The sequence below is a fragment of the Danio rerio genome, chromosome 18 (genome assembly GCF_052040795.2).
Source record: "Danio rerio strain M-AB ecotype USA chromosome 18, GRCz13ab, whole genome shotgun sequence".
Lineage (NCBI taxonomy): Eukaryota > Metazoa > Chordata > Actinopteri > Cypriniformes > Danionidae > Danio > Danio rerio.
In genome coordinates, this window is record NC_141038.1 from 42,185,191 (window position 1) to 42,202,182 (window position 16,992).

The 16,992-nt window shown below is 32.9% G+C and overlaps 1 protein-coding gene and 1 long non-coding RNA gene across 4 annotated transcripts in view; one reads left to right on the plus strand and one right to left on the minus strand.

The window, feature by feature from the left end:
• The window catches only part of LOC147839797 (uncharacterized), a 516,604-nt gene that overhangs the window by 206,145 nt on the left and 293,467 nt on the right, over positions 1–16,992 (minus strand). The window lies entirely within an intron of this gene.
• Positions 1–16,992, plus strand: part of gnb5b (guanine nucleotide binding protein (G protein), beta 5b) — a 36,115-nt gene that overhangs the window by 3,494 nt on the left and 15,629 nt on the right. For 2 of the 3 annotated variants that reach the window (NM_200746.1, XM_087291757.1), the window contains 7 exon segments: positions 3,039–3,150; positions 5,781–5,917; positions 7,733–7,774; positions 10,010–10,086; positions 10,340–10,472; positions 12,795–12,938; positions 13,299–13,390. In NM_200746.1, coding sequence (NP_957040.1) covers positions 3,039–3,150; positions 5,781–5,917; positions 7,733–7,774; positions 10,010–10,086; positions 10,340–10,472; positions 12,795–12,938; positions 13,299–13,390 — 737 coding nt within the window. 3 annotated transcript variants of the gene reach the window in all.

Here is a 16,992-nt window from a genome sequence, read left to right on the forward strand (position 1 = left end):
CTTTTCAGAGAACTTGAATCACATCAATGGTGCAGCACAATCTCTAGAGGCCTCGGGATGAGTATCCTCAGGTGGAAATAAGAAAACAATTAGCGTAGCTGCTGTTCATAGTTTATTTAAACAAGAGATATGAAATATCAATGCAAAAAGTTAGTGAGATAAATGAAAATGGCAGGTATATAAACAAACATGTAAAGCATATGAGTGTTTCTAATGAAATGTTGGTGCATAGAGGAGTGTGTTCTACAGGTGGCTGTCAAGCCCATTCTCCTGCGTGGAGCACACTCATGCATCATGCCGTTATGTGATGCACCGTGTGTACGCTTTACTAAAAAGATAGGTCTTTAATCTAGTTTTTTTAACTGAGCGAGAGTGTCTGAGCTTCGGACATTATCAGGAAGGTGATTCAAAAGTTTAGAAGCCATAAATGAGAAGGCTCGACCTCCTTTATTGGATTTTGCTGTTCTAAGTACAACCAGAAGCCCGGAGTTTTGAGATCTTAAAGAGTGGGTTAATTTGTAGTGAGACAGAAGGTTGGTTAGATAAACAGGAGCTAGATTATTTAAAGCTTTATAGGTAAGAAGTAATATTTTGTAATCAATACAAAACTTAAAAGGCAGCTAGTGAAAGGAGGATAAAATTTTCTAGACCTGGTAAGAACTCTGGCAGCTGCATTTTGCACTAACTAAAGTATATTAATAAAGGATGCTGTGCAGCCAGCAAACAGAGCATTACAGTAATCCAGCCTAGAAGTCATAAAAGCATGAACTAGCTTTTCTGCGTCTGAGATGGATAGCATACTTTGTTACTTAGCGATATTTCTCATCAAAAATGAAATAGGAACAATGATATGGAACTGAAAACTTGAACTGAAAAGTAAAACTTTATAAAAGTTTATAAAAATGTCTGTTTTTACATTTTTCCAAACACATTAATTTAATATTTATGCTCATATTTATCATAAAGAATCCTCTTAAAGCACGAGGTTAAAGGGTTACATGTAATAATATGTTAAATTTATGCATTAATATTTTAAATGGATGCTTAATGTTCTGTATTGTAATGTCCATTTGTCATTAATTCAATAGTCTCACATATAGTAACAAATTATATTCTAACTGTCATAACAGAGAAATCGTAATTACCTTTATAATCCAGATCATTTGTGTCACTATGATTTGCACAGCTTTCGATATCCATATCAGTATAATCAAATGTTTTCTTATCTATTTATGTTGAGAGGAAAGAGCAAACACACACACACACTCACACACACACACACACACACACACACACACACACACACACACACACACACACACACACACACACACACACACACACACACACACACACATATATCCATCAAAATAGTTGTGTATTTTCATACAAATGATTTATTGGCTCCAAGTATTTGTCTCGCAGAAGTTAATGATACATACTGTTGAAGTCAGAATTATTAGCCCCTCTTTTATTAGTATTATTTTTATTAGGCTATTTTCACAATATGTCTGATAACATTTTTTTCTTATAGAGAAAGTCTTATTTGTGGTATTTTGGCTAGAATAAAAGCGGTTTTTAATAAAAAAAAATTATTAATAAATAAATAAAAAACATATAAAGGTCTACATTTTTAACCCCTTTAAGCTATATTTATTTTCGATAATCTACAGAACAAATCATCTGTATACAATAACTTGCCTAATTACCCTATCCTGCCAAGTTAACCTAATTAGTTAAGCCTTTAAATGTCACTTTAAGCTGTATAGAAGTGTCTTGAAAAATATCTAGTTAAATGTTATTTACTGTCATCATGGCAAAGATACAATAAATCAGTTATTAGAAATGAGTTATAGAAACTATTATGTTTAGTGATGTGTTGAAAAAAAATCTTCCCTTCGTTAAACAGAAATTGGGGAAAAAAATAAACAGGGGGGCTAAAAATTCAGGAGGGCTAATAATTCTGACTTAGCCCACTGTAAAGCATCCTCATGTCATCACTTACACATAACACATGTGTAAAGTGCTTTATCAAAGCGCTCTCTGAAACACGTCTGAGAGAAGGGATCTGGTACTTATTTAGACCACCTATACCAGCATGTAGCCTAATTATAGTTACACAAGTAAACACCACCAATCAAACTACTACACACAACACTGTAGAATTGCAGTACTGACTAACTGTCTACTAATAGGCATAGCAAATATATATTAAGAACTAACAACATCACTAGTCCAATCAATTAATGTGTGGAAAATGACCCCTCAGTGTTCATTAATACATTAACTAACAAATACAAAAGCCTCCTCTCAAGTCAAAGTGGTTTAATTAGTACATGACTTAACTCAATATTAGTTCATTTTAAAATAGCTAACATTTGATTTAGCAATTTGTACATGTGATTATCTGTTTTGCATATAGTGATGCTTTTTATTTGAATCATGGGACCCTAATTTGACTTTTATTTACATTTTTAGTAAAGTTTAAGAAAATAGATTGTTTTAAGTGGTCACACAGTCTGCTAATGTTTCACACACACACATACACACTTCTAGAATTTGTGCTGTTTAACATTAGCCTATGCATTAATAAAAATATTCTTTCCATGTGTCCTCAGTTATTTTTTTCCTTATTGAAAAGGGTTATTTTGTCTTGTTATTGTATTGTATTATTGCACATTATAAAATTGTTGTTATCCTCGTCCGATTTTGTCGAAGATAAAGGTCCCAGAATGCAATTCGATAGCGTAAAAAACGCAAAACACCCCATGATGCAATATCATTACGATTTTTTGAACAAAAATAAACAAAGTATATATGATATCAGATGTATCAGTCACAATCAGATGTAAAAGTGATTTTGGCTTCAGTCAGGGCTCCAAAAATAAATGTGATGCTGATGGTGGTGATGTGTCACGTGACTCGGGCGCTCACGTCAGAGCATCATCAGCTGTGCAGACTGTGCAGTATCAGTCTTGGCTCATGATAAAAAATCAGATTTACTGACCAATTCGCCATCCGTTTGTGCTTTATTAAAGATGGCCTGTCAGGGACTGGCGAAGGGCGAAACTGTCCAAAGCCTGAAAGCGGAGTCGGAGTCTTTAAAAGCCAAACTGGAGGAGGAGAGAGCCAAACTACACGACGTCGAGCGTGAGTAAAACCCTCAGCGGCTGTGTGTCAAAACCCAGCAAGCTGCCTAGATAGACTGCATTCGTGGACATTATTGCAAGACGCTAAAATAGCTTGTATTCGACTTGAATTGCAGCAAAAACGAGATAAATGTAGGAGAAATACTCATTGGTGTCCACGCAATCTACCGCTATCAAAACTGTCACATTATGCATGAAATCAAGGAGACCTTTAAATGTTTAATGTAATGTTTTGAGGCCTATGATGTTATGGTCAAGAATTACATTTAATTTTAATCCTGTTATATTGTTAAGCCTATGATTTAGGCGTAATATAACTATATTTATTTATTAAAAGTTAGATTTTGCCATGAAAAAATGGAATGGATGGTAAATTTCTTGGAGATTTTTCTCATTTATATTAGGTTTAGATTATGTGTTAGGTTTATTATTATTGTTTTATTGTTGTATAATTTTTTTTATAAATATTAATTGCTGGTTGTGCTTTTTTAATGTTTTGAGTATTGTCACCATTTATTTTGGTTTTGCATGGATGTGCTTGTCAGCATGGATTTTGATAGCAGCATGTTGATTAACAAGGTTATTGAAATGGGAATATCATTTAGTTGCAAAACTTTCATGACATTTCTTATTTTCATGTACTGTAGCTTACTTGACGTATTTGAATTGGCAAGATGGAATAAAATAAGTAAATTTATACCAAAATATCAAAATCCCGATACTGTGCCATTTTTTTTAAACCTAATACAGTTTCTATAGTTCTGGTGCTCAAATAATATATCTTCTTTAGTAAAAATAACAGACCAATGGCCTACATTAAATGACAGACGATACAAACTAACTAAAAACATGATTCTTGCTATAAACTATAGGCTACACTATTTTAGCATTCATTATAACATTGATCTGATCTGTTCAGCTTATGTTTCCTTTTTTAATATTAGGATTTTTCTTTAAAATCTGTACTAGGCTACCACTATTGACCCTAATCATTGGTAAAATAACCTGCCTTTTAGCAAAGCCTGATATTTTTCTGCAGGTTTGAAGCAGAATAAACTAAACTGTCTGAGGCCACCCGCTGCGAGTGAGATGTAAAAACTGAAAGCATGTCTGAAAATGTATTATATAAGTTATATATAACAGCAGCACAAAGGGAAGAAATCAGTGCGTTGAGGATCTGTCCAATGTATCATTGACACTTTTCTAATTTAAACTTTCAGGTAGGTAAATGCAATCTGCTGATCTAGCAGATAAAGCGCAACATGATGTACAAACAGCAATAAACTCCATTTTACTGGTCAAAAAGAACCCATTTAATGCAGAACTAAATGCATTTCTTCACTGATTATAAAAACTTAACTAACAGGAACAAATAATCTTGGAGAGTTTTTTGTGTTGTCATATATTCATCTGTGCTTCACATTAAACTTGGTTTAATGGTTTGAGAACATTTGGGATATAGTAGGCCTACATGCCACTTTCCAGTGCCTTGTAATAGGCTACCTTTGTGGCTTTTGTTGGCTGATACACAGAATATAGCGCACGTGCAAGATCGGATTTGGATCGGTACCAGCTGGCCAATACCGAATCCAGCAAAAATATGCAGTATCAAACCAATATCCAATATAAGTATCGGGATCAGTGCATCCCTAGTTTCAACCATAGCAGCAATGAATAGAAAAAATGAAAAACAAACAAATTCTAATTCATAATGTTAATGAAATGACAATAGTATCTCAATGATAAATAAAATAAATTAAATAAAAATAGGTCATCATACTGGCCCCGTTCAAAACAAAAATTATGTTTTATTTGAAAACTAAATTTTAGAAATTTTTATTGCAACAAAAAAACGTTCAATTTGAAGACAACAACAACAAAAAACAACTCTAAATTAATTTATACTTATTTACATGCAATGATTTATAGTTTTTCTTTTTGTAATTAAAGTCCAAGTTAAAAATACTCACTATTGTGGTCCTTTCAAATAAACACATTCGAGGGATGTAATACACATACTGTATCAGTATAAGTATGTCTTGCAAATTGAGTCTGTACATTGGCACTGTCATGCTGTGGTAGCTAAACTACAGTAACACTTAATATGTTATACTTTGTCCAAGCATGCCTGATGACAATTTTCAAGCACAAAGGCTTGTGGGTATTCCCCTAGCATGTTGCGTGCTAACATACAACAGTTTTAGTATGAGATGCTCTATGTTGTTGTGATTTACAGTAATTGCTATGGTAAATATAATTGTATTGCAATTTACAGCTACATGTCTATTGTTTACATTTCTACATTTACTATTGTTATATATATATATATATATATATATATATATATATATATATATATATATATATATATATATATATATATATATATATATATATACATACATATATATATATATATATATATATATATATATACATACATACATATATATATATATACATATATATATATATATATATATACATACATACATATATATATATATATATATATATATATATATATATATATATATATATATATATATATATATATATATATATATATATATAATCATCTGTTCCTGAGATGAGCTTCTGGTGGTGAGGTGTTTGTCTTTCTGGCTGCAGTGCATCAGGTGGCAGAAAAGATGGAAGCTCTGGGTCAGTTTGTCATGAAGACCCGTCGAACGTTAAAAGGGCATGGAAATAAAGTGCTGTGTATGGACTGGTGCCGGGACAAGAGAAGAATCGTCAGCTCCTCTCAGGTAACAGGATGTACACTGTAAAAAAGGCTGGGTCCCACATAACTCCTTTGTGTCCAAACACAAATAGATTAAGTTAACTTTATCATTTTTACAAATTTAAATGGATTAAACATACAACAATTAAGGTGTCCCAAAAGACCTTAAGAATTGTGTTGTTTCAACTCATTTTAAATAAGTACTTCAGACAAGCAACAAAATTATTTTTTTGCATGTACTGTCATAGCTTCTAACAACTGCTGTCAATGTGACCCTAATTTGGGGGCTTTTAAATGGGTAGAATTCTTTGCTTAGAAATGGTTAAAATTAAGTGAACAGCAGCCAGCATATTGTTGCATGTTATTATTACTTATAATATAAACTCAAAAAATACATTTTTGCTGCTTGTTCAAACTACTTATTTAAAATGAGCCAAAACAACACAATTCTTTAGATTTATTTTTGGGACAACCTTATTGTTTATGTTAAATCCACTTAATTTTTTCTTTAATTTAACTTAATCGGTTTGTGTTGGCACAACATAAATGAATTGTGTGGAACCCTTGTTTATCGTGTATCGAATGCAATTTAACTGATGAGGTAAATAAAATGTAATTATTAAAATGATTATGGCTTGTTTGTTAAATATTTTATTGTAGCCTATTTAGACTTTTTTTTTGCACAACGCATTGGCAATCCTACAGAATATTTATTTTTGCTATTCATTATACACTCGAAAAATGACGTTTGCTGTTTGTTCGAACTACCTATTTAAAATGAGTTAAAATAACACAATTCTTGAAGTTTTTTGGGACAACTTAATTGCTTTATGTTCAATCCACTTAAATTTGTAAAAAACCGACAAGTTAGCTTAATTTGTTCATGTTTTCTTAATACAGTTCCAATGTTAATGGTAATTTTAAGTGTTAATGTTAAGCGTTCCAATGTTAATGTTAATGTTTTTTTCCAAATTGAAGTGGAGCCCAGAATTTTGCAATCTACACTCAAAAATGATTTTTGCTGCTTGTCTAAACTACTTATTTAAAGTATGCTTGAGGGAAATTACAAAGTTGAAACAACACAAATCTTGAATTTTGGGGGGACAAATTAATTGCTTTGTGTTCAATCCACTTAAATTTGTTAAAACAATAAAGTTAACTTAATCGATTTGTATTGTTACAACCTAGCATTTGTGACAGTGTAACCATTTATTTCATGTGTTCCAGAACAGAGAGTCTTAGAAAGATAGTTCAAGCAAAAAAGAAAATCCTGTCATGATTTACTCATCCTTCACTTGTTTAAAACAAATTTGACTTTCTTCTGTTGAACACAGAAGATGATATTTTGAAGAAAGCTGGAAAGCAGTAATCATAGACTTCCATACAATTTATTTTTCCCAATATGAAAGTCAGCGGTTAGGGGTTTTCAGCTTTTTTCAGAATGTCCTCTTTTGTGTTAAAGAAAAAAAAGACACTCAAAAATGTTTGAAACCATATGAGGATGAGAAATTAGTAAGTATGATTTCTTTTTTGGTTTAACTCTCCGTTTAAGATCATCCGTACACATCACATTAATTTGATTTTCACTGCAAAAGGGGATCCTGAGTCATTCACAAAAAATATTTCACAGATTTAACAGACAAACTAGGAAGTTAAGAAATGTCTAATTTTTTTAGATTACAAGTTGTTTATCGTAGTTGTTTATTGTTAATCAAAATGTGATTAATGTTTACAAATGCTTACATAAAGCCTCTTTAATGTGCATGTTTAATTTTTCATCAAATCTATTTTTATTATGTTTTTGAAAAGTCATTGCTGAAATCTTGAATCTCTCCTATAGGATGGAAAAGTCATTGTGTGGGATGCATACACAACCAATAAGGTAAATCTGTCTATATGCGTCACACAATCTTCTAGGGAGATGTTTTGCAGTGCTGCAGCTTTTGAACATTATAATCTGCATGTTTTATAGTTGTAAAGCTCTCTAATGGAAACCCGGGGTATTAGTACCAAACTAATCCGCCAGCCACATAAAAACACACATTAACACATCAGCCATGCAGAATGCTGTTTTGGTGTTCATTTAAATACATATGTGTGAATGTGTTTGAGCATGGTAAAATGAGTGTAATATATATATTTGAAATTTTTGTGTGTTTTGTTGAAAACAAAAGGACAAACCAATTATTTTAGACATTATTTAGGCCTGTTTACACTTGTATTGTCTGCTTAGATCTTTTACAACTTATTCCGTAGTGAAGTAATGTTTAAGTAACAGATAAAGGAAATTTTCAAGTAGTCAAGTACAAGTATTTTCTATATATATAATTTTCTAAAGCAAGTTTTATTTATTTTAGTTTGGTTGGAACATAATTTTTTTAAACAATTTAAAATTATTTTTTAAGATAAATATTATTAGCCTCTTTAGTTTTTTTAAATAGGTTACAGAACAAACCACTGTTATACAATGACTTGCCTAGATTACCTAACTAACTTAGTAAAGCCTTTAAATTGCACTTTAAGCTAAATACTAGTGTATTTCAAAATAACTAGTAACATTATTTACTGTCATTATGACAAAGACAAAATAATTTAGTTATTAGAAATTAGTAAGAACAGCAGGGGGCACCCAATCTGTGGTTTGTGTGGGTCCTAATGCTCCAGTATAGTGACTGCTCAGTGATTGCTGTCTTTCGGATGAGACGTTAAACCGAGGTCCCGACTCTCTGTGGTCGCTAAAAATCCCAGGATGTTCTTTGCAATAGAGTAGGGGTTTAACCCCGGCATCCTGACCAAATTTGCCCTCTGGCCTCTGTCCATCATAGCCTCCTAACCATCTCCATATCATAACTGGCTAAATCACTCTGTCTCTTCTCCACCAATCAGCTGGTGAGTGGTGTGCAGTCTGGCACAATATGGTTGCCGTAGCATCATCCAGGTGGATGGTGCACACTGGTGGTGAATGAGGAGATTCCCCCCAATGTGTAAAGCGCCTAGAGTTATTAAATTTAAGGAATTATTATTATTATTATTATTATTATTATTATTATTATTATTATTATTAGTAGTAGTAGTAGTAGTAGTAGTAGTAGTAGTAGTAGTAGTAGTAGTTATTAAAACTATTATATTTTAAAATGTGTTAAAAAAATCTCATCTATATATGAAGAGTTCAGATGCAAAAACCTCTACGTGCCGTCTAGAATTTTCTTCTACAATGAGCAGTTTTGTCAGCCTCTTATATTTATGTTCAGTTATTTCATATCAAAAGTGATGACAATACCCTATTCTTTCCATAAAAGTTAAATTACTGAATCAAGACATAGGAGCCTGAGAAAAATGCTTATATTACAAGAAAATTTCAGATGTCACTTTTTCAGATGGAGGTTTTTGCATCTGAACTCTTTATATAGAAACATATATCATGGTCATATTACATATATGATATTATAAATTATATATGTTTATTTAAAGTGTAAAACCAATAATATAAAGTATTTAAAAGTTGCTCTACAGAAAAAGATTATCATTTTAACGCATAGTTATTATACGTATGTAGACACCATGATTGTGCATTGTGAGTTTTAGAAAAAATACACAAATTGCTGCAAGTTTCCAAATCTAGTGTCTTAGCTGTAAATAATTATAATTGGTAAACAAATAATACAGCCATAGTTCACCAAAAAAGGCTTCCATCATTTAATTATCCTTCACTTATTAAAGCATTTTTGTTTACCTCTATTGAGCACAAAACAAGAGATGAGGAATGTATGAAAATATAAAAAATAGAAGGAATTACTAAACATTGCTAAAATTAAGTCTTTTATATATATTTTTTTTTCATTTTGACATTGTTCTGAATTTTTTGTTTTGTGTTCAACAGAAGAAAGGAATTCACAACAGTTTAGTACCTCTTGAGTATGAGTAAATGTTTTTTTTGGGCGAACTGTCCCTTTAAGTTTAATTGTCAGGTTTTAGTCATGTTTAGTCTCAATCTCTGTCTTTCTGATTCTTTATGTTTTGCACTCAATCACCATGATTGTTAACAATTTTTTGGGGGTATTTTCTAAACCAATCTGCCTTGTGTGACCTTTAAAATGTAAATGATTTCTGTCTACAGGAGCATGCGGTCACTATGCCCTGTACCTGGGTCATGGCTTGCGCTTATGCCCCCTCTGGCTGTGCTGTGGCTTGTGGGTAAATATCCCAAGAGTTTTTATCCTGTAATAATTTAAAAAATCAAAAAGCTGGTATATGATGTGCACACTATAAAAACGTATTATATAATCTACTATATTTTGTAGGAGCCCAGTGTCCTGTCTTTCCTTTATAATTAAAATCAACTTAAAGTGCTGCTCTGAGATTATAATGAAATGTACATGTATAGACAGAGTAAATGTATCCTGTTCTGTTTATACGATGTTGAAATCTCTCTGTCTTTTTAATTTAGCGGTTTGGATAATAAATGCTCCGTCTATCCTCTTTCTTTGGATAAAAATGAAAACCTGGCATCTAAGAAGAAATCAGTGGCCATGCACACCAACTATTTGTCTTCCTGCAGCTTCACCAAATCTGACATGCAGGTGAGTGTGCAGTTTTTGTGTAGTGTAGTTATGCTTGTGAACACCCAGATTTAAAAATGTGGGTTTGTATGGATGCTGAACATCTTTGAAAGTGCATTCAGATCCTAATCTAGTGTTTTCAGGGTTTGAAATGTGCTACGAGATTGTATAAAGTGCTTAAAACCGCTTGACAATGTAGTTATGTTGCTTTTATTAGCATAAATCTTACTAAATTGGTTTAAAAATAGTTTTTTTAATTTCATATAATTATTTTTGCTTTTGCATAAAATTTATTCTCTGGACAGGATCTGCCAATTTTTTTACATGGGCCTTTTGATTTAACCAAAACGCATGGAGTTTACGGCTTCATGTGTGAACAATGCATAAAATTGATATGAATTTTAACTGTCAGCTTATGATTTGAATCCAGTGTGGAAGAAAGTAATTCCACATACAAAAGGGTTTTTGAAACTTTCTGTGTTTAATTTTGTTTTTATATACACAATTATGCCGTCAAACTGTTGTATAAACGCAATATCACACTCGTAGCAGTGCGATATGGCTGTATATCGGCACTGGTGGGGCCTGCAGCCTCGTGCCATCGCACGCCTCCCAAAACTGCCGAAATACAGCCATATCGCACTGCTACTCGTGTGATATTGCTCATATATATATATATATATATATATATATATATATATATATATATATATATATATATATATATATATGAAAGATGACACATTCAAGATGTGAATGAATGACCTATAGAATACTATAACAAAAGTTCTGATATAGTGTGTATGTACTGTATATGCATGTAAATATGAAGAGTATAGATGCAAAAACCACTAAAAGCCCTTTAATATTTTCTTCTAAAATTATAATTTTTCTCCGACTCCTATAAAGGCTCAGTAATTTTACTAATATGTTATTTTTATTGACTTTCAAGTGAAATAACTGCACAAAAACAAAGGAGGCTGAAATAATGCTCATTTAAGGAGAACATTTCAGACGGCATTTAGAGCTTTTTGCATCTGAACTCTTTATATGTAATCTGCCACAGTCGAAGACCGTAGTTTCATTTGGGAAACCAAACCTAGCCCTTGATGAGTTAATCACTTTTTCAAAGTAAAGGTTTATATTCAGGTAAAGGTTTTATAAATAGGGTTAGAGATTTGTTTAATTATAAATATGTTTAGGATGTAATAAAACCATCTTACTAAACATTTTTAATAATGAAGTTAAGATGTATACAGTACAGTGTATAAGGTGTACAAGCATGGTCTATACAGTACATGTTGAAATGCTAAGTGTATCAATCGACAATTTATTAATTTAGCTTTAATCAGTGGGTCTATGGCAATTAATTATGTAGCGAGCAGCTAGTGTTTATGTAAAAAACACATTTCTCAAAGCAAATATCACAGCAATCCCCTGCTCTGAAATCCCCCCTCTTGACCTTTTTAAAATGACATGCATGATTTCAAGCTGCATTTTTATTACCATTTTGTCTTATGAACTGTATATTTCACTGTTCTGTGAGCATCATTACAGGAAATATCCTTCTAAAAATACTGACCACACTTTTCTCTTGGGTTTTTGTATTTTTGAGTGTGTTCTGAGGAAAATGTTGAGGTTTCTCTTTCTCATCATGATCATGGATTGTTCCTCTTTCTTAGTTTGTTTCAGTCCATGACAATAAAGATGAAAAAAGAAGAAGTGAAAGATTTTGTTACGTCAAGGCAAAGGGGATTCATTAAATCTATTAATAAAAAGTGAAAGTTTCCCGACTTCCTGTTGCTATGATCTCTGAGGGGATTCTACTTCAAAACTGATTGATAGAAGATTATTTTTCATCTTTAAATAAATATAAAATATATAGATAGATTTATAAATCAGTCCAACAATCAATCAATCAATAAATAAAGACTGAACTAGGTACTTTGTGTAAGATATAAAAAAAACAACAACAACAACCATGTATGCGTTTGTAGCAGTGAGTTAATTGTAACGATCAAAACCTACACTAGAGGGTGCTATTTATTTCTTTAACACCATCACTCATGTATTGTGTTACTGCAAAGCATTAGGGAAACTTTCAAATGATCTGCAGAAGTGTGTAAATCATAATATATCCTCTATAAATATGTATATATATAATGTATATATAAAAACATAATTTGTGCATAAACCAAGCACTAAACACAGGAATCTATATTTGGTTATTCTTCTGATTAGGTTAAACTGCCTTTTTATAATATACAACTTAAGTAATTTTAGGCAATTTTTGTCCTCTTTTGAGATCATGACCTCTGCTTTTTGTCTATTTGTGTGTTTCAGATTCTGACATCTAGTGGTGATGGGACATGTGCATTATGGGATGTCGAGAGTGGGCAGTTGCTGCAGAGTTTCCATGGTCACTCGGCTGATGTTCTCTCTCTTGACCTCGCACCCTCTGAGACGGGAAGCACCTTTGTGTCAGGGGTCAGTAAACACCGTCTACACACTAATTCACCTGTTTACACACACATCTCACCTCACTTAAACACATCGCTCTGTCAATACAACTGAAAGCGAGCTAAAATATCTGCTTAATGTCAGTTTGTACTTGTGAAAGAAAGCACTAGATATTTTTACACATCAAAGTATAAAACTTGTTATTAGTTTACATGTCAAAATTATATGTCATGAGTGTTCATTTACATGTTAGGATGTTGTTCAGTCAGAATTGGTTTTGTGCAGCTATTTTTAGGCCAGGAGTCTCCTGAGATTCATTGTGTTGAGTGTGAGTGTTGTTCTGCTGGTCTCTGAAGTGCTATGTGTGTGTATGTGTGTGTGTTCCAGGGCTGTGATAAGAAGGCTAATGTGTGGGACATGCGTTCGGGACAGAACGTTCAGTCTTTTGAGACCCATGATTCTGACATCAACAGTGTAAAGTGAGTAAAATACAGCCTCATTCTAAAAAACACATTATTATGTGTTGTTTTAATGGTACTTTTAGATCAAAGTTAAGTGTGCTTTTCCCCTCATTGAATCATTTATTTTCAATTCTGATCAGGGTTACTTTATTGTGGAAACAAATGAGAGACATCAGATGTTCTTAATACATCTACTGTAATGTAATTAAAATAAACCCTATTACCTGCTGACGTTTTCACACTGTTCAGTAGATTCTTAAAGTCGGTGTGCCCCCCAATGCAATAATCTGTTTAAATTGGAAAAACATCATCGTGCTGAAATTAAGGTCTCAGCAACTTCCGGTCACACAGTAGGTGTAGAGTTGGTGTACGTAGATTGCTAGGCGACCATCAACCGTTTTCTCAGAGAATGACAAGCTGATAAAACATTGCTGCAACTATTATACAAGTTATATTTATGGAGAAAATTTTAAAGTGCTGCAGTGCTTGGGTGTTTTGTGTTTGGCTGATATAATTAGTCTAGTGAAATTTGTATATTCCATACAAACTATGAAGATAATCTGTCAAGTCTTGTCACGTGACTCACAGTGCGCTCGCTGCATTCTGAAAAGTTATTAAGATGTTTTCAACTGCGTGTGCCTGGAAGGCATGAGTGCGTTATACCAATATGCATGCTCATGCCTAACAAGCTTGTGTGCAGAAAATATGCGACATGTGAACGGCCCCTAAGGCCACCATCATTTGCCACCCCTGCAGTTGATCTTCTTCTTTAACAGACATGCTGGATTCACCTGATTTGTTGACAAATGGGTTCCTTGGTGGTTCCTTCATCCTTCCTAGCTTTGTAGGTTAAATTTTGTTACTCAAGTTACCGAGATTTATAAACACAACACTTGACCCATTGTCTCCAAACAATTCTTCTTCCAATTCCACCAAAGCTATCATGCATATTAATGAAGTTGCACCTCATACACAATAGAGTGCGCTGATTGGTTTGAACCAAGTCAAATGAATGAAACCAAGTTTTTCAAATGACTTTCCATTGAGAGGTACAGTAGTGTATGGTACGGGTCGGTACGGGTCACCTTTATCATGCTTTCGTTTCCACTGCCAAAAAGTTACCCTTTTGGTGGGCGTGATGTACGACAGAAAGTTTCAGACAACAAAATTATTAAAAGAGGAAATTTCACAGTAAAGCCATTAGGGTTGTTCACTTCACATATCATATGAGAAGCACTTCTCACAAAACAGATGCTTTATTCACTAAAATACTTTGTGTATAAATGTTTATTACTAACCTTTCTATGAACTTGATTTGATTATTACTGCAGATCAATGACAGTGCGAAATAGCCTACTGTAACATCTGCAATTATATAAAATAAATAAATGCAACGTATATGAACACATACAGCCCCTTACAGTCTCCGATATGTTACCAATTACAGAAAAACTACACACAGCATACATTTAGGCCTCATTTGGGTTCAAAAACTACTCGAAATATACCCCACAGTCAGAGCAAACCTCTCATATGGTCTTTAATCTTCAGAAGCACATGTAATCCTCTTGTTAGAAAGTAATTCCGTCATTCGGAGTTCATAATAGTCCATATGGTGATGATAATAGTTAAACATGGCAGTTTGTTCTTGTTTTAGGTTGCAGAAGCATCATTTGCTGTTTTTTTCCCCGGTTTCTCCTTTGTTTTTTTGCGCATCACTCTCAACAGAGAGTCACTTCTGACAGGATCGGATATCAGAACGCTTCAATGATAAGGCGCATGTTATTAATATGAGCTCAAAAACACTGTTAATTCAAATATAGACTCGTGACGAGCTCTCTGGAGAACATAAAACCGCTCGCGCTTTAGACGGGCTAGTAAACCAACAACAGGACGCAGCTGATTTTGTTCTTCTTGGCTTTGTGGCTGAACATCAAAACAACGACAAGGTTTGTTTGAGCTCAGGTCGACTATGGCTTGTTATTATATGTATATAGTATTACAGTGTAATGTCTCGGCTGTTTTTTAAAACAAAACTTCCTTTCATTCTCCTGCTTCTGCATGTGATGCATCATAGCGTTCAGCTGCATGTCTTGCTCCGCCTTTGGTACCCTTTGGGCCAGTTGGTACCCTTTGCAAAGGGTGACCAAAAAGTGGTAGGGTACAGTTTGCTTTTAGGTACCCTTTGACAGTGGAAACAGCCATAAAAGTGTACCAAACCGTACCACTGAGTGGAAACAGGCTATAAAATGCCTCATGTTTTATTCGCTGGTACAGACATCCAATCTACACGCTGGAATACACACAAGGATTGCCGTGATGCAGCTTCAAAAATTAGTTTCAAACCGGAAGAACAAATTTGCTCAATATACAACAACCAATTTTCACTATTTTTGTGAAATATATGTGTCCTAATAGTGTTTTTAGCAGCTTGGGACACATATATGACTGTCAACAGCTCAAAAAATGTGTTTTGGTGATTTGTGAGAATTCTTATGCGTCTTATGCGCAAAACTGGAATATCCATCTGATAATGACCAAGAAACATTTCTTTATATTAACAATGTTAAAAATACTTGTGCTGCAAAATATTTTTGTTGAAAAAATAATATACTACAAATTAAAATATATTAAATAAATTATGTTGGTTACATTTTTTTTATTAACCAAACATTTTTTGCTTCCACATAAATAATTAATAATTAATTATTAATTTTTACATTGATAATGAGAAACACTATTATGAATTTTAATTGAGCAGCAATAATAAAGAATCGAATGTTAGCACTAAATGAGCATTTTAAAATGATCACTCATATGTGAATACTGTATATTTATAATGTGTTTTTTATTATTTACTATGCAAATTTGTATTGTATAGGGTTTTTCCTGGTTTTATACAAAAGTAAACAAGGAGTGTTACTAGGAAATCTCAGTCCATTGTGAACATCTACACACTTTCATTAGTTATACTCTCTCTGCTATCGTAACGGCTTCTATTCGTCTAGGAAAAATTTCCACTAGATGTTGCATCATGTCTGTAGGGATTCAGTTCCACTCAGAGCATCACCGAGGTCAGGAACTGATGTTAGAGGATGAGTTTTCCCTCGCAGCTGCCATTTCAGTTCATACAGGAGGTGTTCATATGAGGTTACATCTAGGTTCTGTGTAGGTCACTTCTTCCACAGCAGATACAGTAAAATATTTCTGGTAGCACTTTATATTGTGGTTGCATTTGTTAACATTAGTTTGCTACAATAACAACAAACAAAGCTTTATGCCTAATCTTTAACACACTAAATGCTAAAGATTTTAGTGTTAATTTTAGCATTTTCTGTTGGCTTATTTTAATCAAATGCTGTGTATTTTAAAGTTATAATCTAAGTTTTATTTGAACTGAGCTTATATGAGCTGTTATTAAAACTAACGTTGACAAAATATATTAGATCTGTGTGGTACTATTGTGCAGCGTAGTTCATAAAAATACATTTTGCATTGAACTAAATAAAATATGTATTAAAAACAAATGTTTAAGGAAATTAATATTCTAATTAGGCTAATATCTTAAATAAAAATAACCGAAACAGTTATCAAAAATTGTATTTATATATATATTTTTC